This window comes from Oncorhynchus kisutch, linkage group LG19, assembly GCF_002021735.2.
Source record: "Oncorhynchus kisutch isolate 150728-3 linkage group LG19, Okis_V2, whole genome shotgun sequence".
Lineage (NCBI taxonomy): Eukaryota > Metazoa > Chordata > Actinopteri > Salmoniformes > Salmonidae > Oncorhynchus > Oncorhynchus kisutch.
The window spans coordinates 5500136-5527966 of record NC_034192.2 but is presented as its reverse complement, the minus strand read 5'-3'; the positions used below and the strand labels follow the sequence as shown (position 1 = coordinate 5527966).

Here is a 27831-nt window from a genome sequence, read left to right as displayed (position 1 = left end):
CAGTGTGAACCTGCTTTCATCTGTGAAGAGCACAGGGCGCCAGTGGAGAATTTGCCAATCTTGGTCTTCTCTGGCAAATGCCAAACGTCCTGCACGGTGTTGGGCTGTAAGCACAACCCTCACCTGTGGACGTCGGGCCCTCATACCACCCTCATGGAGTCTGTTTCTGACCGTTTGAGCAGACACATGCACATTTGTGGCCTGCTGGAGGTCATTTTGCAGGGCTCTGGCAGTGCTCCTCCTTGCACAAAGGCTGAGGTAGAGGTCCTGCTGCTGTGTTGTTGCCCTCCTACGGCCTCCTACATGTCTCCTGATGTACTGGCCTGTCTCCTGGTAGCACCTCCATGCTCTGGACACTACGCTGACAGACCTGGCAAACCTTCTTGCCACAGCTCGCATTGATGTGCCATTCTGGATGAGCTGCACTACCTGAGCCACTTGTTTGGGTTGTAGACTCCGTCTCATGCTACCCCTAGAGTGAAAGCACCGCCAGCATTCAAAAGTGACCAAAACATCAGCCAGGAAGCATAGGAACTGAGGTGGTCTGTGGTCACCACCTGCAGAACCACTCCTTTATTGGGGGTGTCTTGCTAATTACCTATAATTTCCACCTGTTGTCTATTCCATTTGCACAACAGCATGTGAAATGTATTGTCAGTGTTGCTTCCTAAGTGGACAGTTTGATTTCACAGAAGTGTGATTGACTTGGAGTTACATTGTTGTTTAAGTGTTCCCTTTATTTTTTTGAGCTGTGTATGTATATGTGTGGTGTGTGTGTGTGTGTGTGTGTATATAAAGATGGATACACGTGTGTGTGTGTGTGTCCAGCTGCCTGGACATATAGCACGATTTGAAACGGATGTCATCATTCATATGAAGTTGATGGTTCACCATTCCAGACTGTTTTGATAAGTTGCGTTGCCAGGTTGAAGTTGAAATCCACTGTCGGTTGACAACTGGTTTGTTGGCTGGGGGACAATGCATGAAGAATGTTAGTAGATGTAGCATGTGTTTGTTTAGGAGCTCAAGCAAATGGCTCCAATGTTTCATGTGCAGGAAAAAGACAAAGGAACCAGACTTGCCTACGTTGCCCCCACCATCCCCAGGAGACTGGCCAGTACATCAGACATTGACGAGAAGGAGAACAGGTGAAGTGCCAGCGTGGTCCTTCCGAAGGGAGAAGTACATAGACAGGAGCACCACCTGCTGTTCACTGCTGTGTTACAGGCCCAAAGCAGCACTGCATGTTGTCTTTATGTAGCTGCTCTGCTGCCTCTGAGTACTTCAGTTTACAATGAAAAATCTATATTTAAAAAGTGGCCTCGTACATATTTCTTTGAAATGTAGGAATTAGTTACATGAAAATTATTATTCTCAATGTTCACATTTGGCAAGCAACAATCAGATTGACTATCTAGAATATAATGTTACAAATATCGATCATTGATACTTTGTTAGTCATTACTGATTTACATTTAGGAACATTTGAGGATTTATCCAGTATTGACTTGTAGCACAAGGCTGCAGGTCCTTGCCAGCATATTGTGGAGCCCTGGGTGCTATTGTAGTGTGGTTCCAATCCCAGGGACTCTGCTGCTAGTCTGGTACGTAGCGGCTCCTACACCAGGAGACGCTGGGACGATGAGCTGAAGAACAGTGAAGGAAGCGCTTCCACCAACCGAACAACACCCAGCTATCAGCGCAGGTTAGCCACGCTTCACGATATGCTACCCCTCATCTCTCAACCTGACTGACTCACTACACCAGATCAGTACACCATCTTCCATTCATTCAGTACTAGTTCTGGACTTACTAACAACAACGTGGAGCTATCCAGTTCCACTTCAGTTGACTCTTAGTAGTTTTGCTCATTCCTCATGTCAATTTGATTTCGCACTGTCATTTGACACAAGTGCACGTACATGCTTAACATGCAAACATCTACTGAGAAAATCCATGCAAGTCAGTCCAACGCCTCTGTCACAAACGCCACAGTCTCCTGCATGACTGTACTAGTCCTGTCGGGTTTCTGTGCCTTTAGTTTCTCTATACTACACATCAGGTTCTACATTACAATCTGCCATTGTCACGCTCTTACAGCCTGCAAGGTTCCAAAACTACATTACCCATCACTACGGCCCAAGAAACCAAGACATGGACCAAGCGTGTCAGAGCTTAGTTTTTATACATGTTATGTAAATGTGTGTGGTGTGCGCCCCCTTGCTAACATGCCTATCTCGCCCCCACCTCCACACACTGCCAGCACGTCCCACACGCTAACGCTAGGGCGGAGCGGCAGCACGCGGGACGTGCCAGCCAAGTCCTCGTCCGCCTCCAGCTTGGACCCTAACACCTGTAACACTAAACCCTGGCAGTCGCCCGCCTCCCACTACCAGTCTTACAGCATTTACCGCAGGTATACTACCAGCCCCCACTGATCAACAACCTCTCTACCTCCACTGTCTCTGTCACCTGTCTGTCGGTCTCGGCTGCATAAGTGTTGTGTAGTTTCATGCGTCTTTGACTGGTGTTCTCTTGACCCTCCCATCAACTGAAGAGAGATCAACCCCATTTTGGAATAATGGGTAATGGCTAACGGAGAGGAATTCATCTTCAAAGGCCACAGTGTTAACTGTTTTTGATAGCCTAGTTTTCATAACGTGTCATTCCTTGTCCTCTCCTGTCCAGCTGTCCAGCCTACCTTTCACTCTCCTTCCCTCTTTCCTGTTCTCTCATTTCTTATCTGACTGTTGTTCCACTGGTATCCACAGTGGTTCCTTTGGCAGGAGGCATGAAGACCTGGGTTCGACCACCTCTTCCTCCACTAGCACCACCACAACCACCTCGTCTGTTACCTCGCCCACCGGCTTCCGTGACCGCAGCCTGCTCTCCAGCCTGGGCTCCTCCACCCGCACCGGATCCTCCAGCCTCACCAGCAGGTACACACACACACTCAAGGATCTCCCCAAAAAATGAAAGAGGGGCATTGCACCACTATGTAAAATAAGTACATCTTATTTTATTATCATAAGGCCATTTTAAAAAAAATCTAGATTGCAGGAAATGTCTGTTTCAGGTGTTAAAAATCCTGGGAGAACCCTACGCACATGAATGTAAAAATGTTAGTCATATTTTGAAGTCCTGTGTACAATTTTGTGGATCAGGTACTGGGCAGAGGAGAGTGCAGAGAGGGAAAAGGAGCGGGAGAAGGAGTCTGCTGCAGTCATCCCTACGATTAACACTGCTTCTACCACCACCACGTCCACTACTGGCACTATCATTGGCTCTGACGGCAGGGAGAGACGCAGGTCCGACACGCGCACGTACGCGCACCCTCCGCCTACACAAACGCACACACTCTGAAATGCAAACATGGAAACACACATGGATGCCCACACGTGACACCCACAGAGGAAAAACAAGGATATCACTGATACACACATTGTCTATTATTTTACACACAGCTCATGTTTCTTCTCTTGTTTATGCAACTAGAAACAATGTAATAACTGCCGTCTCTCAGAAAGCGGAATATCTTGAAGCTAGCAAAATCCTGTGCTGTTTGAGATTGCATTGCCTCGATTTGAGAATTGGGTGTGATCTCCTACAGTGTGTACGCACTGGAGGAGGAGTGGGAGTCTGTTAAAATGAATGGGGTTAAGAGCACGTCTTCCTGTGAAATCACTGCTGCTGAAAGAAGCCACCTGTTCTGGGAGGGTTCTAGAACCCTGTCTGCTTCAGAAAGTTCTCCTTATAAGGAAGATGGGGTTTCTCAAGGCCTAGCCAAGGCTCACAAGTGATTGAGTTGATATTTTTGTGTGGGATGAAGGAACACGTTCCCTCTTCAAAGAGAACATTACAATTACCCGTCTTGTTGCTCGCTCAATATTTGCTATATTTTGAGACTAACGCTAAATAAAAGGTGAAAGGAGATTAAATATCTCCATAGCTGATAGTACAATAAGAATATGGTTGATTTAAATGGTGAGCAGAAAAAACACTTGGATGTTAGATTTGTCATTTTAGATTGTTGTCGACAACTGTTAAAGTAAATGGCCTAATCTCACAGCAATACCATGTCGATCATCGTTGTGTGGCTATAGCTTGTTTTTGTTCAAGGTCATACCTCACGCATGTCCTTGTTTGTGTTGCAGGTCGTACCTCACCCCTGTCCGGGATGAAGAGTCGGAGTCCCAGAGGAAAGCCCGCTCCAGACAGGCTAGACAGTCCAGACGGTCTACCCAGGTTAGTAAAGACGTCTGTCCTGACTGCTTCTGAACTGGGCCTAAATGGCCAACCAAATACTTGTCGATAAATGCAGTTTCAACTGAGTCACTTCTTATTGGTCTTTGTAATGGTTGGTTAGTCCATTTCTCTGCTATGAGTCCTACAGAAAAAGTTATGTACGTGTTATCAAGTATTCTGCCTTTAATGTGGCTTGGGGTAATATAGCTGAACTGATTGTTGTTAATAAAAATAAAAAAAGTTGCCAGTTTTTATTGTGGAAACATAAACTTTGTATAAATTGGCAAACATTCCTAAGCGTGCCGAGTTTTAATGAGATTGTTTACAAGCCGTAGGAAACTGGGCTGGTCCTTTTCCACGCTGTCACTAATACTATCTGAAATAACTAAATATGGTTCAGCTTAAAATGCCCTGTTAAATTGTCCACTTTTTATAACCCAAATGTTCACAGTGCAATAAGTGAATGCCTGAAATTAGTTAACCATTTTCCTCTTCCAAAACGCAGATTTAATTCCATTTTGTAGTTTTTCCCCTCCATGAGGAAATTTAAATTGGCCAAGTAAAAAACATTGCTCCTGCAACCCTTTTTGTCAGAGATTCACTAAATTATCTCAATTTCCTCTCAGGGTGTGACTCTAACTGACCTCCAAGAGGCAGAGAAGACCATCGGCAGGAGTCGCCCCATACGGACCCGGGACGAGGAGAAGGAAGAGAAGGAGAAACAAGACAAGGAGAAGCAGGAGGAGAAGAAGGAGACTGGTGAAACCAAGGAGGAAGACTACCGGTCAAGGTACCGCAGCTTCGAAGAGGTATGTGATGGCTTCCTCGTTATTTACAATGCTCTATTATCCACCTGGAAATACAACATATGAGTTTACTGTTGATGTGTAAACTGACAATCACTTTTGAGATTTTATTTTGTTGCGGTTTTCCTCAAGCCCAGGTTGTTTGATCTGAAGACTGTAACCATTCCGGACTTCCTGTTCTTTCTCCTCTCTCCAGACTTACCAGCGCTACCGTCCCTCCACCAGCTCGGCCACCACCCTGAGCACGGCCTCCACCCCGTCCTCTACTTCCTCTAGCTCCCTCAATAGGCCCAACAGCTTGACCGGCATCACCTCCAGCTCCCTCAACAGGCCCAACAGCCTGACCGGCATCACCTCCTCTTACAGCCGCTCCTCCAGGGACACTGAGAAAGGTCAGCAATGAGAGCAGACCTACGGGTTCAGACCTATTGTAATTAAACCTCATAAGCTCACGAAAAAGAAACGTCCTCTCACTTTCAACTGTGTTTATTTTCAGCAAACTTAACGTGTAAATATTTGTATGAACATAAGATTCAACAACTGAGACACAAACTGAACAAGTTCCACAGACATGTGACTAACAGAAATTGAATAATGTGTCCCTAAACAAAGGGGGGGTCAAAATCTAAATTAAGTCAGTATCTGGTGTGGCCACCAGCTGCATTAAGTACTGCAGTGCATCTCCTCATGAACTGCACCAGATTTTCCAGTTCTTGCTGTGAGATGCTACCCCACTCTTCCACCAAGGCACCTGCAAGTTCCCGGACATTTCTGGGGGGAATGGCCCTAGCCGTCACCCTCCGATCCAACAGGTTCCAGACGTGCACAATGGGAATGAGATCCGGGCTCTTTGCTGGCCATGGCAGAACACTGACATTCCTGTCTTGCAGGAAATCAAACACAGAACGAGCAGTATGGCTGGTGGCATTGTCATGCTGGAGGATCATGTCAGGATAAGCCTGCAGGAAGGGTACCACATGAGGGAGGAGGATGTCTTCCCTGTAACGCATAGCGTTGAGATTGCCTGCAATGACAACAAGCTCAGTCCGATAATGCTGTGACACACCGCCCCAGACCATGACGGACCCTCCACCTCCAAATCGATCCTCTACAGAGTACATGCCTCAGTGTAACGCTCATTCCTTCGACGATAAACGCGAATCCGACCATCACCCCTGGCTAGACAAAACTGCGACTCGTCAGTGAAGAGCACTTTTTTCCAGTCCTGTCTGGTCCAGCGATGGTGGGTTTGTGCCCATAGGTGACGTTGCCGGGGATGTCTGGTGAGGACCTGCCTTACAACAGGCCTACAAGCCCTCAGTCCAGCCTCTGAGCCTATTGCGGACAGTCTGAGCACTGTTGGAGGGATTGTGCGTTCCTGGTGTAACTCGGGCAGTTGTTGTTGCCATGCTGTACCTGTCCAGCAGGTGTGATGTTCGGATGTACTGATCCTGTGCAGTTGTTGCACGTGGTCTGCCATTGCGAGGACGATCAGCTGTCTGTCCTGTAGCGCTGTCTTAGGTGTCTCACAGTACAGACATGACAATTTATTACCCTGGGCATCTTTCTTTTGGTGTTTTTCAGAGTCGGTAGAAAGGCCTCTTTAGTGTCCTAAGTTTTCATAACTGTAACCTTAATTGCCCACCGTCTGTAAGCTGTTAGTGTCTTGGAACACAGGTTCATGTTCATTGTTTATTGTTCATTGGACTAGCATGGGAAAAAGTGTTTAAACCCTTTATATTGAAGATCTGTGAAGTTATTTGGATATTTACGAATTATCTTTGAAAGACAATGTCCTGAAAAAGGGACGTTTCTTTTTTGCTGAGTTTGTTGCTGCCATTTGATGTGTCAGTATGATAAGTATGTACTCACATACCAAACTGTAAGCATTCTGGACACATTTTCAGCAGTACATTGATTGACTGAGTAGACACACATATACGCACAAATATTATACTGAGATACTCCTGCTTTCAACAGCAGACTTATTCATTGAAAAATAGAAGCTTTAGTTCTACTGATGTAGAATGTATTCCCATGTTGAGGTATGGCTGGAGTATGTATCATTATTAGATATACAGTGCCTTCAGAAAATTATTCTACATTTTGTTACAGCCTAAATTCAAAGTGGATTAAATAGATTCTCACCCATCTACACACAATATCCCATAATGACAGTGGAAACAAGTTTTTAGAAAAAATTTGTGAAGACGAAATACAGATCTAATTTATACTGAACAAAAATATAAACGCTACAATTATTTTTACTGAGTTACAGTTCATATAAGGACATCAGTCAAATGAAATTAATCCGTTAGGCCCTAATCTATGGATTTCACATGACTGGAGGGCATAGGCCCACCCACTGGGGAGCCAGGCCCAGCCAATCCGAATGAGTTTTCCCCAACAAAAAGGCTTTATTGTAGACAGAAATACTCCTGTTTAATCAGCTATCCAGGTGGCTGGTCTCAGACGATCCCGCAGGTGAAGAAGCCGGATGTGGAGGTTCTGGGCTGGCGTGGTTACACGTGGTCTGCGCTTGTGAGGCCGGTTGGACATACTGCCAAATTCTCTAAAATGACGGAGGTGGCTTATGGTAGAGAAAATAAAATTCATTTCACTGGCAACAGCTCTGCTCAGCTCACAGGTGCACCTGTGTAATTATCATGCTGTTTAATCAGCTTCTTGATATGCCACACCTATCAGGTGGTTGGATTATCTTGGAAAATGAGAAATGTGCACAAATATTTGACCATTTTAGAGAAATAAGCTTTTTGTGCATATGAACATTTCTGTGGTCTTTTATTTCAGGTCATGAAACATGGGACCAACACATTACATGTTGCATTTATATTTCTGTTCAGTGTGAGTATGTGTGTTCGCACCCCTTTGCTATGACACTCCAAATTGTGCTCAGGTGCATCCAATTTCCTTTGATCATCCTTGATGTCACTACAACTTGGAGTCCACCTGTGGCCAATTCAATTGTTTGGACATTCTTTTTTAGAAAGAAAAACAAGTTTATTTAAGGTCCCACAGTCCATGTCGAAGCAGAAACTATACCTTAACGTCCAAGGAACTGTCCGTAGCGCTCCAAGATAATTGTGATGAGGCATATATCTGGGGAAGGTTATAAAAACATTTCTAGAGTTTTGAAAGTTTCCATTGGGAAATTAAAAAATATATAAAATATGGAACTCTGCCTAGAGCTGGCCCGGCCGACCAAACTGAGCAACCGTGCAAGAAGGACCTTGGTCAGGTAGGTGACCACGAAGCCAATGACCACTGACAGAACTACATAGTTCCTTGGCTGAGATGTTAGAACCTGCCAGAAGGACAATAGTCTCTACAGCACTTCACCCATCTGGGCTTCATGGGAGTGGCCAGACTGAAGCCACTCCTGAGAAAAAGGCACATGGCAGCATGCCTGGAGTTTGCAAAAATGCACATGTGAACCTTAAGAGCATAAGGCAAAAGATTCTGTGGTCTGAGACAATGTAACACTTTGGCCTGAATGCAAAGCGCTATGTCTGGAGAATCAGGCACAGCTCATCACACATAACACCATCCCTACTGTGAAGCGTGGTAGCAGCAGCATGCTACTGGGATGCTTTTCAGCAGCATGGCCTGGGAGACTGGTAAGGATAGAGGGAACAATGAATGGAGACATACAATCAAATTCTGCTTCAGAGTGCATATGGCCATAGACTGGGGGACGAAGATTTACATTCCAACAGCAGAATGACCCCAAGCATACAGCCAAAGCAACGCTGAAATGGCTTCAGAACAAGAATGTGAAAGTTCTTGAGTGGCCCAGCCAAACCCCAGACTTAAACTGTGGAAAAACTTGAAGATTGCTGTTCACCGCCACTCCCCATCTAACTTAACAGAGCTTGAGAAAATCTGCAAGGAAGAATGAGAGAAAATCCTAAAATCCAGAGGTGCAAAGCTAATAAAGGCACCGAAGACTACTCAAAGCCAAAGGTGCTTCTGCAAAGAATTGACTCGGGTGTGAATACTTAGTGGGGCAAAAAAAAATGTTTTGTCAGCCACCAATTGTGCAAGTTCTCCCACTTAAGATGAGAGGCCTGTAATTTTCATCATAGGTACACTTCAACTATGACAGACAAAATCCAGAAAATCACATTGTAGGATTTAATGAATTTATTTGCAAATTATGGTGGAAAATAAGTATTTGGTTACCTACAAACAAGCAAGATTTCTGCCTCTCACAGACCTGTAACTTCTTCTTTTTAAGAGGCTCCTCTGTCCCCCACTTGTTATCAGTATAAAAGACACCTGTCCACAACCTCAAACAGTCACACGCCAAACTCCACTATGGCCAAGACCAAAGAGCTGTCAAAGGACACCAGAAACAAAATTGTAGACCTGCACCAGGCTGGGAAGACTGAATCTGCAATATGTAAGCAGCTTGGTTTGAAGAAATCAACTGTGGGATCAATTATTAGGAAATGGAAGACATACAAGACCACTGATAATCTCCCTCGATCTGGGGCTCCACGCAAGATCTCACCCCGTGGGGTCAAAATGATCACAAGAACAGTGAGCAAAAATCCCAAAACCACACGGGGGGACCTAGTGAATGACCTGCAGAGAGCTGGGACCAAGTAACAAAGCCTACCATCAGTAACACACTACGCCGCCAGGGACTCAAATCCTGCTGTGCCAGACGTGTCCAGGCCCGTCTGAAGTTTGCTAGAGAGCATTTGTATGATCCAGAAGAAGATTGGGAGAATGTCATATGGTCAGATGAAACCAAAATATAACTTTTTGGTAAAAACTCAACTCGTCGTGTTTGGAGGACAAAGAATGCTGAGTTGCATCCAAAGAACACCATACCTACTGTGAAGCATGGGGGTGGAAACATCATTCTTTCGGGCTGTTTTTCTGCAGAGGGACCAGGACGACTGATCTGTTTAAAGGAAGGAAAGAATGAATGGGGCCATGTATCGTGAGATTTTGAGTGAAAACCTCCCATCAGCAAGGGCATTAAAGATTTTTTTTATTTTTTTTTATTTCACCTTTATTTAACCAGGTAGGCTAGTTGAGAACAAGTTCTCATTTGCAACTGCGACCTGGCCAAGATAAAGCATAGCAGTGTGAGCATACAACAAAGAGTTACACATGGAGTAAACAATTAACAAGTCAATAACACAGTAGAAAACGAAGGGGGGGTCTATATACAATGTGTGCAAAAGGCATGAGGAGGTAGGCAAATAATTACAATTTTGCAGATTAACACTGGAGTGATAAAAGATCAGATGGTCATGTACAGGTAGAGATATTGGTGTGCAGAAGAGCAGAAAAGTAAATAAATAGAAACAGTACGGGGATGAGGTAGGTGAAAAGGGTGGGCTATTTACCAATAGACTATGTACAGCTGCAGCGATCGGTTAGCTGCTCAGATAGCTGATGTTTGAAGTTGGTGAGGGAGATAAAAGTCTCCAACTTCAGCGATTTTTGCAATTCGTTCCAGTCACAGGCAGCAGAGTACTGGAACGAAAGGCGGCCAAATGAGGTGTTGGCTTTAGGGATGATCAGTGAGATACACCTGCTGGAGCGCGTGCTACGGATGGGTGTTGCCATCGTGACCAGTGAGCTGAGATAAGGCGGAGCTTTACCTAGCATAGACTTGTAGATGACCTGGAGCCAGTGGGTCTGGCGACGAATATGTAGCGAGGGCCAGCCGACTAGAGCATACAAGTCGCAGTGGTGGGTAGTATAAGGTGCTTTAGTGACAAAACGGATGGCACTGTGATAGACTGCATCCAGTTTGCTGAGTAGAGTGTTGGAAGCCATTTTGTAGATGACATCGCCGAAGTCGAGGATCGGTAGGATAGTCAGTTTTACTAGGGTAAGCTTGGCGGCTTGAGTGAAGGAGGCTTTGTTGCGGAATAGAAAGCCGACTCTTGATTTGATTTTCGATTGGAGATGTTTGATATGAGTCTGGAAGGAGAGTTTGCGGTCTAGCCAGACACCTAGGTACTTATAGACGTCCACATATTCTAGGTCGGAACCATCCAGGGTGGTGATGCTAGTCGGGCATGCAGGTGCAGGCAGCGACCGGTTGAAACGTGGTTTGATCTTTCAGCATGACAATGATCCCAAACACACCGCCCGGGCAACGGAGTGGCTTCGTAAGAAGCATTTCAAGGTCCTGAAGTGGCCTAGCCAGTCTCCAGATCTTAACCCCATAGAAAATCTTTGGAGGGAGTTGAAGGTCCGTGTTGCCCAGCAACAGCCCCAAAACATCACTGCTCTATAGGAGATCTGCATGGAGGAATGGGCCAAAATACCAGCAACCGTGTGTGAAAACCTTGTGAGGACTTACAGAAAATGTTTCACCGCTGTCATTGCCAACAAAGGGTATATAACAAAGTATTGAAACTTTTGTCATTGACCAAATACATATTTTCCACCATTTAATTTGCAAATAAATTCATTAAATCCTACAATGTTATTTTCAGGATTTTTTTCTCTCCTCATTTTGTCTGTCATAGTTGAAGTGTACCTATAATGAAAATTACAGCCCACATCATTTTAAGTGTGAGAACTTGCACAATTGGTGGCTGACTAAATAATTTTTGGCCACACTATGTAAATTAGGTTTCTGTATTACATTTTCAATAAATCAAAAAATATGTTTTCACTTTGTCATTATGGGATATTTTGTGTTGATGGGCGAAAAAAATTATCAATTGAATACATTTAGAGTTCGGGCTGTGGAAAATGTGGAATAAGTCAAGGGGTATGAATACTTTCTGAAGGCACGATCTAATAGCCACCTGAGCACAGAATGGTTAACCTGAATTCCACCCAGGCAGGGAGAGGATTGGGTTGCCTAAAAATGAAATGCCTTAAATGAAACATGACCGTGACTCTCAATGCTCGCTTAACCTGGAAGCCAGGCGCACCAATGTGTCGGCGGAAACACCGTCCAACTGCTGACTGAAGTCAGCTTGCAGGTGCATGGCCCGCCACAAGTAGTCACTGGAACACAAGCCAGCCAAACCCTCTCCTAACCTGAATGACGCTGGGCCAATTGTGCAATGCCCCATGGGTCCTGGCCCGGCTGGGATCAAACCCGGGCCTGTAGTTTCACCTCAGTACTGCGATGCTGTGCCTTAGACCGATGCGCCACTTGTGAGGCGCAAAGCAAAGATTTAACTTAAGTTTTACCGAACTAAGCTTTGATGGAATGAAACTTTGATGTCGGCACATACTGGCTATAATGAACACAATTGATGAAGTACATGCTAATTTATTTGGTTATTTTGATTTGACAATGTAAACAGGATACAGAATTGGAATTGACCCCATGTGCTGGGTCAGGTGCATGTGTCTCACTCAATCTCTCTGTGATTGACAGAATCAGACAAGAAGCAGCAGGAGGAGGAGAAGGAGGGAGAGGATAAGTCCCAGCCCCGCTCCATACGTGATCGCCGGCGGCCCCGTGAGAAGAGACGCTCCACCGGGGTGTCTTTCTGGACCCAAGATGGGGTTTGTGACATTACACACTGACACTTTCATGTGGACATGCATCAAGTGAAATGATCAGAGCCCACTTGACCCACCCATAAGGCAATAAGGATACATGTCAGTTTTGAGGTAAAAAGCCATTTTATATATTTAGCAGTACAACTACTCTCGAGGTACTACACTGAAGTGCACCTCATGAGAAACACCTCTGGATTTAGCTGATTGGGGCTGTGGATTTATTCTGAGGATAACTGTCCCGGGGCTGTTCCTCACCTCCTTTCCCTCCTTGTATTCCAGAGTGATGACAATGACCCAGACCAGTCGGCGGACTCAGAGGAAGGCAGCATCAAGGGTGAACCTCAGGTAACCTCAGTCCACACAACCATGCAGAAATAAACCCGGAATAGTTGCTGTAAAGAGGTCATTGGAACACAGGATGCAGTGACGCCCTCATTGGCGCAAATTCAACAAATCTGATCAAACTAAGTGGATATTCCGTATTTTATGTATTCATTTGAAACGGGCTCAAGGTGGTTACTAAAGTCTGATTTGGATATATTTGGCGATTTTCGCTGCATAACTTTTTTAGAAGTTGTCCCGTTTCACTTTTTGAAGAAAATGCTAAATGCTAACTCACATTTTGTATGAGATGGTTGCATAGCTAGCATTCAGAAATTGTTTATGGGAAGTCAGTAGTTAACTGAAAGGCATGTCTACATTAGTGTCAGTGTGTGTGTGTATGTCATGAACCCCATTGATTGACGATGACATGGACTTATATATTGTGCTTGACAACCTTACTAGTATTATGCTCAGATTTATACCTCAACATATTGTGAAATATACATAATTAACAATAGCCTAAATATAGGCTGTTTTTGCTGGGGGGCAATGAGGATGTTCTAGATCTTTCCACTAGTTTCCATGGCATTGCCATTGTTTTGGTTGAGTTCCATTGACAACTTTATCGCAACTGTGGTCCAACCTCCAGGCTGAGACCCAAACTAAAGGATGATTTAACTTTTACCCAGCTAAACTTTGATGTCGGCACATACTGACTAATGAACACTATTGAGGAAAGACATGCTCATTTATTGGGTGACTGATAGTTTTAATTAAACACTTGCTCTTTAGTGATTGGCCAGTTTTTTTTTCTCCCACCCCAATCAACTTTTTTTGCTCTCTTTTGTCTATAGTCACGGCCAAGCAAGTGCCTCTGACTTTCCTTGATTTGGCCTATTTTGGCCAGCTTTGGTACTGTTATGACTCCCTCTTTCTGATGACTTTGGGTTTAATGGTTCCTCCTTTCCTGTGATTGTCCTGTCGCTAAGGTGTTCTCAAACGCAAAGGAAATGTGTCTTGTTTATGTCAAAGGTTGAACGTACAGACAGTTTTCACTATTAGGAAAACTATTCTGTGAATGGAGGAGAAAATATTCTGCACTAGTTAATTTTTGGGGCAGTAATGGCAAATGTATTTATTTAAAGTTTTTTTTTTCACATGCAGTGAAAAATCAGACATTCTGCCATCAGCCAGGACTTATTTTTAGCGGACATGACATCTCCCTGTAATAATAGATAAAGAACCCCCATAGAGTTCCTTTGTAGCTTTGCGAGAGGGGAAGGTTGGTGTGTGGGTTGGGCCTCTTTGTATGTAAGGAGAGCAGCATTTTATCTACAAAGAACTCATGCAGAAACTTCCTATGTCTACTGTATCATTGATTCAATTTATACTTGAAAATCACCAAACCCAGTCTCAGGCTTGGATGCTACTGGAGGCCCTTTCGGGCTCCAGAGTTGGGTAAAGCTGCTTTGTTCCACATAAAAGTCACAATAAAAACCAACTTACAGAGCTCTCTGAAATGAGATATTCTCATCCTCCTTGGTCAGTTTAGAGTAATGATATGTGACCTCTAATAGATCTGTTTGAATACTTTTTGTCATTTTGTATATTTTATCTGATGTATTTATGCAGAGTTCATCTGTAAGAGACCTTAGTCTCGTTATGACTTGTCAAAATAAAGGTTCAATAATATGGATTCTACCTGGCTAAGTCTTCCTGTTTTGGAAAGGGTGTGTCCTGTGCAGTACTGCGTAGCAGACAGTGATGTGGCCAGGCGCTTTGCTGCAGATGACGCACAGTGGGAGGAGGAGGGCAGCTGGATGGAGCAACCAGCCAGAAAGCCAGCATATCTCTGTTGAAGGCTGCACATTGGGGCGTGGCCTGAACAGAACACCAAATAGGAAAGCATTCAGGAAGAGCTGCTCCCTCCTGGCAGAGTTGATTTGGGTTTCTCCCTGGGCTTGGAATTGCCAGGGACCTCACGATACGATGTCACGATACTTGGGGGCCGATACGATATGTATAGCGACTCTACCCGATTCTATGTGTATTGCGATTTGATGTTTCAAACTATTTTGTTCACTATATGTCTGGTACAGAGAGATGAGAGCGCATGAGAAAATAACTTTTGATCAGTCATTGGAAATAAAAGGGCCTAACATTTTGGCTCACCATTTAAGAAGATGGAGAACAAGCTATAGGATGAACAATACAAGAGTTTTGGTTCAGGTACAGTCAACTAACGTCACCTAGCAATCAGGGTTGAATATTTTCCTGGTATTTTACAAATGCTCCATCCTGAGAATAAATGGCTTTTCTCCCGTGTAACCTGGTATTTCCCTGTCAAAAGCGGAAGTGTCATTCAAAGCATATAAATAGGCCTATGTCTGGTTATGATTAGAGCTTTGATTTGAACATTCAAGCCTGATGCAACCTGAGCCTGATTTAAATGCATATTATGAGCCCTACATTAAAGACAGGCCAAAATGATTGGGACGTTATCCAATACGTGCACATTACGCACGACAGGAACGCATAAAAGCATGCAGATGTAGCTATGCTATGGGTAAATAAATGGCACTTATCTTTTCAGTGTTAACTGTATTATTGTATGGACTGGCATTACGCACCTTGTTCAAACCATGATAAAGCAGGGACAGAACATGCGATTCTGGTGCAGCACGTTGTGGCCTACAAAGTTACAACTATAGGCTAGCGAATTTGACCTTTTTTTGTATTAATTCCTCTGTTATTAGCCTACATATTTCTCTAGTGTTGCTTCATTGCTTCTTCGCTTTCAACAGTTAAATGAAATACGTTGTCATAATTCTAATGACATGCTTGAGTAATATGGGACTAGAATTTAGATGCAGAAGGTGTTCACTTCTCCATGAGGTTTGAATGGTTTATGGGTCTGAATAAATTACTTATATAGTCTAGCACATTCGCTCTTTCAAACTACCCACGAGTTCTACTGGCTGCTGCATTTAACATTCAGCGAGCAAGAGTCTTGTGTCCCTCTTCGAGTAGTCTATTGTTATAAGAAATGCAACAACAACAAAAAATGTCCAGCAAGTGGAGCACAGGTTTGCGTATTGCGCAAGAGACAGTCTATGCTTACTATGCATAACCCATCATTCATTACCAAAATATAAGGCTAATGCTGCATTGAATTTATTACCTGAGACTAGGCTAGGATATATATATAGATATAGATATAGATATAGATATAGATATATAGAGATATAGAGATAGAGATATAGTGGGGCAAAAAAGTATTTAGTCAGCCACCAATTGTGCAAGTTCTCCCACTTAAAAAGATGAGGCCTGTAATTTTCATCATAGGTACACTTCAACTGTGACAGACAAAATTTGGAGAAAAAAATCCCGAAAATCACATTGTAGGATTTTTTATGAATTTATTTGCAAATTATGGTGGAAAATAAGTATTGTATAGATATATATATCTAAATCTTTATATATATATATATCTCATCAATCTATCTTGGATGCAATTTGAATAGAATTGGAGAGTGAGAGCGCCCGCTCGTGCATTGATGAAAAGCAACAAACGATATAGGACTTTTAAAACGCTGCAATAAAAAATAAAATCTTTACAATTGAAATAATAAGGTGCCCCCTGAAAGCCAGATGGAGATGTAAATTAAATTGCAGTGTGAAGTGAAGCATTTAAAAAATAAATGATGTAGATTTGAATTTGTTAAGATCTGCAAAATATATCACAACCTGAGAGAAGTAGGTTAAAACATAATTTGGTGTTTTTGTTAAGCAGTGTATTTTTCTTTTCTGGAATTCAACCAGTTGTACATGTCAGTTTTCTTCCCCTTCACCATTTTAATCTCTGTAGCTAAGGTCTTAAAGATGTGCAGACACAAGTGCTTTTCCTGGCATTCGGGCTCCTTCAGCTTCAGGAAGCCAACAGCAATTTGGCTTGCTGTTGGCTTGGCCCTCTGACCCCCATCCCGCCTGCTCTGAGGCACTCTGCTAGAGCCGCAGGAGCTAGGAGAGGCTGGGGTTCAGGGGCAGCCCCTTAAGGCACTGGCAGGCTTGGCAGCTACTCAGGAATGTCGGGGGGGGGGGGCTGTTGCAGTGCAGAGTGGTCAGGTGCTATGAGAAAGGGGCTCGGCACTGAGGGGGCAGACACTGATTGGTCCAACATCTAGCCTTGTCAACTCTTTGCAAGTCAAGGAGGCAGACCTTTGTGAAGCCAAGGAAATGACTAACCTATCAGTACATTTAATTTAGTATTTACAAAAATAATGGACAAAAGAATGTGCTAGGAGAATAGAATGCCACCTTAAACATCCTGTTTTCAGTGTGATGCGGCAAACATTCCCCAGCAGAATAACCAAAACCCTCAAATGCACTCTAATTGATCATCTACATTCCAGGCACTGCACTTGTCTAGACAACAGGAAAACTGCACTGCTCTGAATCTGTTATGTGGATTTGCTTGATGTAACATCGGGTAAAGACATTAAATCACTTCTGTTTTTCTTTTCAGAGTGACCGACTGTCCAGGTATGTGCCAAATTCAGTTTATTCTTCAGATCTTTCCAAATGGCACCCTATTCCCTATATAGTGCACTACCTTTGACCAATGTGGAGAATAGAGTGCCATTTGGGAATGCATCCTTCTGGGCTACTACTTAACCTTCACTTGCGGGACTTGTGCCACTTTGGACCAAATAAACTGTTGACAACCTGGTGTATGGCAGTGTAAATATTAGACATGGTCGATAAGATACTGTAACTGTAGAGCTAAGTATCAATGCTTTTATTCTCTTCAGGAATGAGAGCAGCACTTCCTCTTCCGACCGCTACGACCACTTGGGTAGCCGTGGCTACGGCGAGGGTCGCAGGTCATTCTCAAGCAGGCTGGACCGAGACGATAGCACTGACTACAAGAAGGTACTGGAGCTCCCAGACATTCACCTTCTACCTTAGTTAAAATCACACCAGACTCAATAACACCACCATAGAAATATTAATACTTCCCTGTGAAGTTAGACTTTTTTCTGACTGTTTTTCCTCTCAGCTTTATGAGCAGATCCTAGCTGAGAATGAGAAGCTGAAGTCCCAGTTACGTGACACAGACCTGCAGCTGAATGACTTGAAGTTACAGCTGGAGAAGGCCACACAGGTGAGGCACTGTGGCCAGGCTGCACTGTACAGTTGGGAAATTAGCATGTAGCATTAGGATCACTCATTGTGAATAAATAGGACTTCCTCGCTAATTGTGGGTTATCGACGTTGCTTGTGTTACAGAGGCAGGAGCGCTTTGCTGACCGGTCGCAGCTTGAGATGGAGAAAAGGGTAATGATTATTAAGTGTTATGTTTTTAACTTAATGAATAATTTTGCTCAACAAATGAATGAACTCACAAAAATGAGTTGTATGTATGAAAGGCACTTATAAATACAATTATTGGTAATGGTAGTGGTTAACAGCGTGGTAATCAATGCCAACTGGTTTATGTCTGAAGGTTACAAGCAGGCCCCAATTTCAGCTGGGTGGTATGGTCTTATAAACATGACTACTTTCTCCAGTCTACTGCCTCTCCTGCTGACTGGCTCACCATGCCCATATAGTTGGCTGGGGGGCGTGCCACCCTACCCAAGCACGAGCTACCTACCTTCTCTCACGTGTTTTTGAACATTTTTAGCCAGTGTGTGTGTGTGGTCACTTCTCCAGGGTTGTTCTTTTTGCATAGTGTGTGATGGCGAGTATACATGATGGATTGTTTCAATGGAAATGTTATCTTCTGCATGTGCTTTTTGCCATTTTCTTGGCAAGTGTTCACTCACATCACCTTAACGACTGACACAAACATATGGGGTGAACTTCACGCCATATCTATTGATTTCAAAATAAAATACTTTGTGAACATGAAAAATACAGTTGAATTGTAAACGTTGTATTTTCAAGGACAGGTGAAATAATAGATGTTGAAATCAAAAACCAATCAATTGAAAGCAAAATGTCTTATTTTTGTATACAATTCTATACATCAAAAGCAAAACCCCAAAACTTGTAAGCAAATCATTTTAAAGCTGGATCAAAACTGACAAATGATTAAAAAAAAGATTTGAAAACGAATGCAAAAAATATTTTTTCTGTGAAGCTTTCCCAGCAACCATTCCTATTGAAATAGGTTTTGCCTACGCTCTTGCCTGCATGTACTACCTTTTTTGTTACGCTACTCGTATCTTTGCTTTCACTGCCAGTCTTTTCGATTGAGAGTTTTGGCATTATTTTTCCGTGAAGGGCGGGGTTTAGAGGGAGGCGTATTGGTCCGCTAGTTTTGGAGTGACGGTTCGTCCCAATCAATGAACATGATACAGGCTTTTTTTCTATTGCCTCCTTAAGCAGACAGTCTGACGTCATCTCGTTTTAGGTAACTTACTTCAAACTGTCAGTCACGGGTCAATAATGTACGGATATTAGACTCATGTCTGTCTAATACATTTAATGACAAACCGTCTTACTACTTAGATAAACATATGAATTACCTGTCGCCCAACGTTCGGTGCATGTTTTGGTAACTAGTTCGCCAAGCACCGAACGTTGTGCGACAGGTAATTCATATGTTTATCTAAGTAGTAAGACGGTAGGTAGATGGTTTGCTCGCTTTAAAATGATTTGCTTACATGTTTTTCTTTTGAGGTCTTGTTGGGTTTTTGATTTCAACAGCCATTATTTCAACCGTCCTCAAGTATGTTTTACATTCTCAACTTTATTTTAAGTTCACGATTGATTATATTTTACACACATGGTGTGAAATTGACCCCATAGAAACAGCACCTTAACGACTGACCCAAACATCTCCTTAACGACAACGGGCACATACAGTTCGCATGGTGGCCAAGAAAAAAACTTTATCCTGAACTCCCAACATATTGCATGAGTGATTTACTCATACCCTATTCTATTGCTTTAGTCTGCTTAAAGTCCATGTTGTCACCGGATTTTAGATGGCCTTCCCCTGGCATTCCTTAGTCAGCATACCTCCAGACCTTCACAGCTTGGGTCTGCCTTTGTATTGTGCCTGCCATTATAGCTGACCATTACCCATGTGTCATTTCATTAACTTGTCATGTTTAGATAACCACATCAGGAGGAGATGGGACATGCAGCACGAAACATGTTAGATCTTTTAGATTAGTCTCCATGGTTCTGGCTTTGACATGCTTCACAGTCATGCGTGTGTACCTCACCCACTCTCCTCTCGCCTCTCTTCATGTTACTCCTCAACCTGCATCTGTTATCTGACGTTCACACCTCCTCTCCACCGTCACTGGATATAACTGTAGCTAGGTTTTACTATCAGACCGTGTCAATTTAGATTTACTCTTTGTTTTAGTCTTAAAATACCTTTTTTAGGTTTAGTCACATTTTAGCCACATGGTGCATTTTTTAAAATGAAATAATATGTAGGCTACCTCTAACATTGATTATTGTGGCAGATTGTAACTAATGCCAGCCATAATTAACCATAGGCTATTAAGCCTTGGCTACCGGTTAAACCATTTACAACTGATTTTCTCTCCATCATAAGTGGTTTCTTGAAAAGGGGCGAATTTGAGCTTTCCTGAAATGTCAGTTTTACCGTACTCCTAATATTCAACAAATAGCATTCGTCTCTCCCACAGGAAAAAAGCAACCACTTGTGTTTGAGCACCGTGACTCGTCAGCAGCAACACACATGAATAATAGGGAAAAGGGGGGAAATAGAGGTTCTGATGTGATCAAAGCAAAAATAGCCAACATGAAATTGAGTAAACATTACTGTTTCTAGTTGAGTTTAGTTAAAAGTCAAGTGTTCTGGCACTTGGCTTCACATCAGTTCAAAATATTGACGAGTGATTGAAGTGAGCTGGGTAGCTGAGTGGGAGGAGAGCTGGGTAGATCAGCTCAATCAGACTGTGCAACTGAAAGATGTCAATTCTACAAACAAACAAGTCCAATCCTCAGCATGTATGCATGCAGAATATTTAATGCAGTCCTCTCTTTGGCAGAATTCACATCTTTCATGTTCCGCGGTCTGCAGCTGATTAAGCTGATCTGTCCAGCTCTCCCACACAGCTCCAGGTGGTCACTTCAGTCACTCGTTGACCTTTTGAATTGATGCGAAGCCAGGTGACACGAATGTTGCGACATTTGTGCAGTGGTCCGCATGCCATGTCAAATGAAATGTACATTTGAGTCACAGACGTCTCGTCACATTTTTGTTGACTAAAATGACAAGGAAATTGTAATAGTTATCGCCCCCCCCCCCCAGGGAATCTCGTCTCGTTTTAGTCAGGAAAAATAGGGTGTAACAACCGAGCTGTGGAGCTGAGGTGTGAGGTAACATAACTGAAGCAGTTTGTGGGAGCCTGTATGCGGTGGTTGTCTTGAGTTTTTTTTTTTTTCTCTCTATGCTCGTCTCCCTCTTCTTTAAACCCGGGGTTAACATCTGTTTGTCCCCCTCCCTGCAGGAAAGAAGAGCTCTAGAAAGGAAGATCTCTGATATGGAGGAGGAACTTAAGGTACTGTCTCATGTGACTGGGCCCTCTGGATGTATGTAGTTAGCTGTATGGCCCTATTTGTGTGTAGGGCACCAGAAGGTTGTGAGTGACATAATTACATATTGCCCCTTTAAGATCAGGAACAGCAGTCAATATTCTGTTAAACACACTGTATACTTTAGCTGGACCACTACTGTACTAGATTAGTATGCCCTGCTGAAATGTATTGTTGAACAGTTACTATACAGGTTTGCGTTTTTGCAAAGACTGCTATTTTTCTCTCTGCCACAGGCCCAATGTGAGGAGGGCTGGAGGCTATTCAATGTCCCGTTTTGATAAACTCTGTTGCTGTGAATTATAGCACAGTAGTTATATAACCTAACAATCCTAACCGACAGTCAGCATAGTGCTGTTGTCGGTGTTTGATTTGAGCCCCCAGTATATCCTGTGTGTATTCTGAATGTGTGTGTGCAGTATTTGTCACATTCTGGGATGCTCTATATAATCTATGGTGACGTAACTCATATGCCCTTCTAACTAAGTAGATGTGAGATTGGATGTTTTCAGAAACGGGGCAACAAAATCCATTATGCCAGAGTCAGCAAGTTTTCTTCCTTCTTCCCAGCACTGCCATAATGAAGTGATCATTTCTAGGTCATAGGCAGCCCAGCGACCATATCTGTCTTCCTCTCTCTAGTCTACTCTGCTACTGTTGATTGCAATCTCTCCTACATGCCAGCCTGCCTGGAAAGCACTTGTCATTCCTCCAGTTCCAAACTCTGTCCCATTTTTCCTAATCTCCTTTTTCTGTTTTGTCTTCTCTTTGCCCCTCTTCTTATCCTCTCTATAATTTGTATTGCCCCCCCCCCCCCTTGTCTTCCATTATTTCTCTCCCTTCTGGTACTCTCCCATCTCCCCCTTTTTTCTCTGCCCTCTGCTGGTTTGACCCTTTCTCTTGCTCTCTTTCTCTCGCTCTCTCTCCCCCTCTCTCTGTGTTGTGGTTTTCCTGCAGAACCTCCCAGAGGTAAAGCAGGTTCAGGCCCTGCGTCAGGTCAAGGAGCGGCTGCAGGCAGAGAACAGGGCCCTGGCCCGCGTGGTGGTCAAGCTCTCCCAGTCAGCCTGCAGCCAGCTGCCCCCCTCCGTGGACCTGTAGCCCTGCCCAACCGCTCCCCCTCACCCTCCCTTCTCATGCTCCATTTGTGCTCCGACCTCACCCATAGACAGGCAGGTCGTCCACCCCCCCCGCCCAACTACAAGGTTATCTCCCCCCCCTGAGACTGACTCCCCCTACCTCCCCAGACCTCTCTGGTTTTCATATTGGGGAGTGTGTTTTGTTTGGGCACTTTCATTTACACTACCTATTATAGTTCACAGTAAAGTTAAATGTTATTTTCAGTCAGGTAAGTATCAATTCAGGTGGTAATTTTCATATAAGCATATACACTGCTCAAAGAAATAAAGGGAACACTAAAATAACACATCCTAGATCTGAATGAATGAAATATTCTTATTAAATACTTTTTTCTTTACATAGTTGAATGTGCTGACAACAAAATCACACAAATGATCAATGGAAATCACATTTATCAACCCATGGAGTTCTGGATTTGGAGTCTCACTCAAAATTAAAGTGGAAAACCACACTACAGGCGGATCCAACTTTGATGTAATGTCCTTAAAACAAGTCAAAATGAGGCTCAGTAGTGTGTGTGTGGCCTCCACGTGCCTGTATGACCTCCCTACAATGCCTGGGCATGCTCCTGATGAGGTGGCGGATGGTCTCCTGATGGATCTCCTCCCAGACCTGGACTAAAGCATCCGCCAACTCCTGGACAGGAGCGAGACATGATGTCCCAGATGTGCTCAATTGGATTCAGGTCTGGGGAACGGGCGGGCCAGTCCATAGCATCAATGCCTTCCTCTTGCAGGAACTGCTGCTCACTCCAGCCAAATGAGGTCTAGCATTGTCTTGCATTAGGAGGAACCCAGGGCCAACCGCACCAGCATATGGTCTCACAAGGGGTCTGAGGATCTCATCTCGGTACCTAATGGCAGTCAGGCTACCTCTGGCGAGCACATGGAGGGCTGTGCGGCCCCCCCAAAGAAATGTCACCCCACACCATGACTGACCCACCGCCAAACCGGTCATGCTGGAGGATATTGCAGGCAGCAGAACGTTCTCCACGGCGTCTCCAGACTCTGTCACGTCTGTCACATGTGCTCAGTGTGAACCTGCTTTCATCTGTGAAGAGCACAGGGCGCCAGTGGCGAATTTGACAATGCCAAACGTCCTGCACGGTGTTGGGCTGTAAGCACAACCCCCACCTGTGGACGTCGGGCCCTCATACCACCCTCATGGAGTCTGTTTCTGACCATTTGAGCAGACACATGCACATTTGTGGCCTGCTGGAGGTCATTTTGCAGGGCTCTGGCAGTGCTCCTCCTTGCACAAAGGCGGAGGTAGCGGTCCTGCTGCTGGGTTGTTGCCCTCCTACGGCCTCCACGTCTCCTGATGTACTGGCCTGTCTCCTGGTAGCACCTCCATGCTCTGGACACTACGCTGACAGACCTGGCAAACCTTCTTGCCACAGCTCGCATTGATGTGCCATCCTGGTTGAGCTGCACTACCTGAGCCACTTGTGTGGGTTGTAGACTCCATCTCATGCTACCACTAGAGTGAAAGCACCGCCAGCATTCAAAAGTGACCAAAACCTCAGCCAGGAAGCCAGGAAGCATAGGAACTGAGGTGGTCTGTGGTCACCACCTGCAGAACCACTCCTTTATTGGGGGTGTCTTGCTAATTGCCTATAATTTCCACCTGTTGTCTATTCTATTTGCACAACAGCATGTGACATTTATTGTCAATCAGTGTTGCTTCCTAAGTGGACAGTTTGATTTCACAGAAGTGTGATTGACTTGGAGTTACATTGTTGTTTAAGTGTTCCCTTTATTTTTTTGAGCAGTGTACTTTGTTAGTGCAGCACCTGAAGTTTAAATATTGGACTACATGATTAGATCGTCATGCAGTTGATTTTACTATATAATTTGATGTACTGTAAAGGAGAGTGCCCCATTTAGTTATTTTCCCCCCAGTGTGCAGTCTTGAAGTCTTATCAAGGAGTGCCGTCGTTCCGCTTGTTTCTGGCTTTGCATGACGTGGCTTTCTTTTTGCGTCAAATGGCGGACATTTTTTTTATGGAGGACGAACACATTTCCTTTCCCCTCAGTGTCTCTCTCCAGTCCTACCCCCATTTCAGTTGACTCTTACAGATGACATCAACTCAGCTTTGAGACCGGGTCACCCCAATACTGCAGGTTTACACTTGGTCTTATTTAATTTCCCAGTGACCTAGACATATTAATTTGGCTCTTGCTCATGATTTCAATTTCCATTACATGCCATAAGAAGCTCAGGTTGGTTGATTGTCATCTGTAATAAAATGCCTTATAGTTTTGCGGTGGACAGTTACGTTTTGCTCTTGATCTCCCTGGATGTTCAGTTGTTCCAAGAGTGACTGGGCAATCTGCCATGGTTGTTCTGCCCCAGGCAATGCTGTACTGCATGGCTTCAGGAATCTGCTTAGCCCAGTATGGTTTTAATTGATATTGAGGGAATTATACCTGTAAGGGATAATCTTGTGACTGATTGTGATTGGTAATCTTGTGATTGTGATTTCTTAATCCACAACATTTGGGCATCACACTGATGAACATAGTTAAAGCAGTAGGATATCCCTTATTCAGATAGCTAATAATGAGTGGCATAGGGATGTTATTAAGTCATTTTATTGTTTCACTTTCAGACTAAACTCACAAGCCGTGACCGAGATGACAGGCAGTGGTGTAGTTATGTTAGTGAATAACGGAACTACTCTCATTGTATTAAGGCAGATGTAGTAATGCAATTATTTTCTAATACCAGTTTGGAAATTTGGTTCAGGGCAGAAATGGGTATTGGGTGGGTATTGACTGTGAGATGGTGTTAGCTTTACACGTGGTAAGTCTACCTCACGAAGACACAGGAAACGAACAACCGATTGCAAAGGCATTGTTTGATACTGCAGCAGTTTGTTGCTCATGCATTTTTTGCCCCTGTATGCTTCAAATAAAAGAGCACTGTTAGTGCTGCCAGGATTTGTGCAGGTTATTTGAAGAGTATGTTTTCCTGGGTGCCAGTGGAGCCGCCTCTCCTGTTCTGCATGGCTATTTAGCAGAGACTTTTGACCGGAGTGTGCTTGCTCCATTCTCAGCTAAGAAAATAAATGACAAAGGGGGAAAAAAATGGTTGACTGTGGCAAGTCAAAGATGCTGATGACACACTCTGCAATGAACAGTTTCTAGAACTGGGCTGGCTGACTGGTAAACCTCAACGTGTCTCTAAGCCCGTTTCCCTCTCTCTTTTGTTCTCTTCCAGACGCTACCAGACTTGAAAGCAGACAACCAGAGACTAAAGGACGAGAACGGAGCTCTTATTCGAGTCATTAGCAAGCTTTCCAAGTAGAACATACAACCCCCCCCCGGCAGCCCGCCCTCTCCTCCATGGCAGTGACTAATGGACTTGCAACTTTTAGGTATTAATTGCAAGAGACATCAGCATCAAGACTCCTCCTTCTCCCCTCAGCCCTCCTATCCCTCTCTCCTCTACCACCACATCCTCCATGTCCTCCCTCTCTCCATTAGGTTATTCTCCACTTCAACCTGTGGCTGCTCTCCAGATAGAACCACTGAGTTTACATTAGCAGAGGATAGGGTTGTGAACGGCATGTAAAAGCGTTTGCGGGCGGGGATCCTCAACTATTTAACCAATAAGCCTTAGTTGTACATAAAACACTTGTATCGATCTCTCGGCTGTCACAGAAGGACAGTTATTTCACACCTGATTTTATTTGTGCCACAAACTCTTATTTGATCTTTTTGTTTCCATTTCCTGTTTGTTTCTCGACCTACATACAAAGGTTGTGCGATGTGTAGTTGTCCTGTTCTTTCTGACCCCCAGAAGTCCTCCCCCTGTTTTTGGAGGCTCTGTCTCACAGCAGAAGACTTCCCAGTGGTACCCCCTGTCTTAGTGCATGCAACCCCTCCCCCCGACACACACCACACAAGCACACGTGCACACACCTCTATCCATGCCACTCACCCCCTTTCCATTTCTGTACCTTTGTGTGTCTCCCTCAGAGGTAAATGGAATTATCGCTTTACAGAACAGGTGGACTTGGTGGAATTTAAGCTTTCACTGTATGTGCAATATGCATTTATTTCTAATAAAAATGCTTTAATGATGAGTCCATCACTAGTAGGATTTTCACTCCTCCATCTTTCCATCGCTCACCCCTTTCACCGACCCCCCCCCCCCCTCTTTTCTTTAAGGTTGTAGTGTAGTCGTTGGTTTATACTCTGTATTTCTCACTTCGTTTTAGCAGGTACTGAGTGATGCTGTATATACCTGTATGTATCGTTTGAGACCAGCACATGGCATGCATTTATGATTCCCGTCTGTTACTATTAAAAATATACAAACTCCAGAGGACAAAAAAAGTGTGTTTTTAACTATTTTCTTCATTTATAGTCTAAAGACATTGGATTACAATAGGGCCTCTCTCTCTTAAAGGGAATGGCTGGCAGTGTTCAGTGCTTTTTCTTTCCAGTTTTAAGTGTTCACGGTAATTGAGATACGAATAATATAATTGCTTCACTACATTTCACACATTGTATTCAGTATCTTTGGACGAGTGCTGTTCATTTTTTATTTCAGTTTAAGCCGTAGTATTAGCCAAGGTGTTGTCACTAAAAGATCTTAGGTATTGCTAACCCAGTCTTTTTTACAATGTCTACATGCACTGTCAATGCCATGTGAGGAGTATTTCATGTCAGCCACCATCAAAGTCCCTACATCAAACACATTTGATGCATTTCAGTGGCCTTTTTAAGGATACTGTAGTAAAGAAAAGGTTGCTGTAGTTGGACTGTTGGCCATCTCCTCTTTTGGTTTACATTGCTGTTTTTCCTTTTTAAATGTCCCATCTTGTAAAATAGGCGTGGCTTCATACATGCGAGCTGTGCTGTGACTACCAACCACTGAAGAGTTCATTAAAAATAAACTTGTACATTGTGAAGCTCTTGTTGCTTATTTTATTGTCATTCATTACATTGTGCACTTGAAGGTGACTTTATAGCCCTTCAGGGATGCTAACCAGTCACTGGTCTGTTTGTCTTGACTTCTTTCTGCAGCGATACCTCCATAGCGCAGCAGAATCATGCTACGAGAGGTTTCTTGGGTTATCTCAGCTGTGTTATGGACGTCCCCAACTCTCAACAACTGGCTAAAGCTGTGAAAGATGTCCATGTTGATGTCTCAACTACCTGTATTTTATTTAGGACAAACGAGTGTACGTGTTTTTAGAAATGAT

The 27831-nt window shown here is 43.8% G+C and overlaps 1 protein-coding gene across 14 annotated transcripts in view; it reads left to right on the top strand.

Annotated features, from left to right (window-relative positions):
• LOC109910297 (protein phosphatase 1 regulatory subunit 12A-like) overlaps positions 1 to 27537 on the top strand; it is a 76357-nt gene extending 48820 nt beyond the window's left edge. For 3 of the 14 annotated variants that reach the window (XM_031798346.1, XM_031798352.1, XM_031798349.1), the window contains 17 exons: positions 1057 to 1148; positions 1586 to 1705; positions 2264 to 2416; positions 2772 to 2939; positions 3165 to 3323; positions 4155 to 4245; positions 4872 to 5054; positions 5248 to 5443; positions 12442 to 12572; positions 12849 to 12914; positions 17419 to 17435; positions 17705 to 17825; positions 17953 to 18057; positions 18183 to 18230; positions 21395 to 21445; positions 22437 to 22648; positions 25839 to 27537. In XM_031798346.1, coding sequence (XP_031654206.1) covers positions 1057 to 1148; positions 1586 to 1705; positions 2264 to 2416; positions 2772 to 2939; positions 3165 to 3323; positions 4155 to 4245; positions 4872 to 5054; positions 5248 to 5443; positions 12442 to 12572; positions 12849 to 12914; positions 17419 to 17435; positions 17705 to 17825; positions 17953 to 18057; positions 18183 to 18230; positions 21395 to 21445; positions 22437 to 22577 — 1842 coding nt within the window. In that variant the 3' untranslated portion in view covers positions 22578 to 22648; positions 25839 to 27537. Of the gene's footprint in view, positions 1 to 1056; positions 1149 to 1585; positions 1706 to 2263; positions 2417 to 2771; positions 2940 to 3164; positions 3324 to 4154; positions 4246 to 4871; positions 5055 to 5247; positions 5444 to 12441; positions 12573 to 12848; positions 12915 to 17418; positions 17436 to 17704; positions 17826 to 17952; positions 18058 to 18182; positions 18231 to 18399; positions 18431 to 21394; positions 21446 to 22436; positions 22649 to 25838 lie in introns of those variants that run through there. The other 11 variants (XM_031798353.1, XM_031798347.1, XM_031798355.1 and 8 more) reach the window with 9 other exon arrangements.
• Positions 27538 to 27831: the final 294 nt, after the last annotated feature.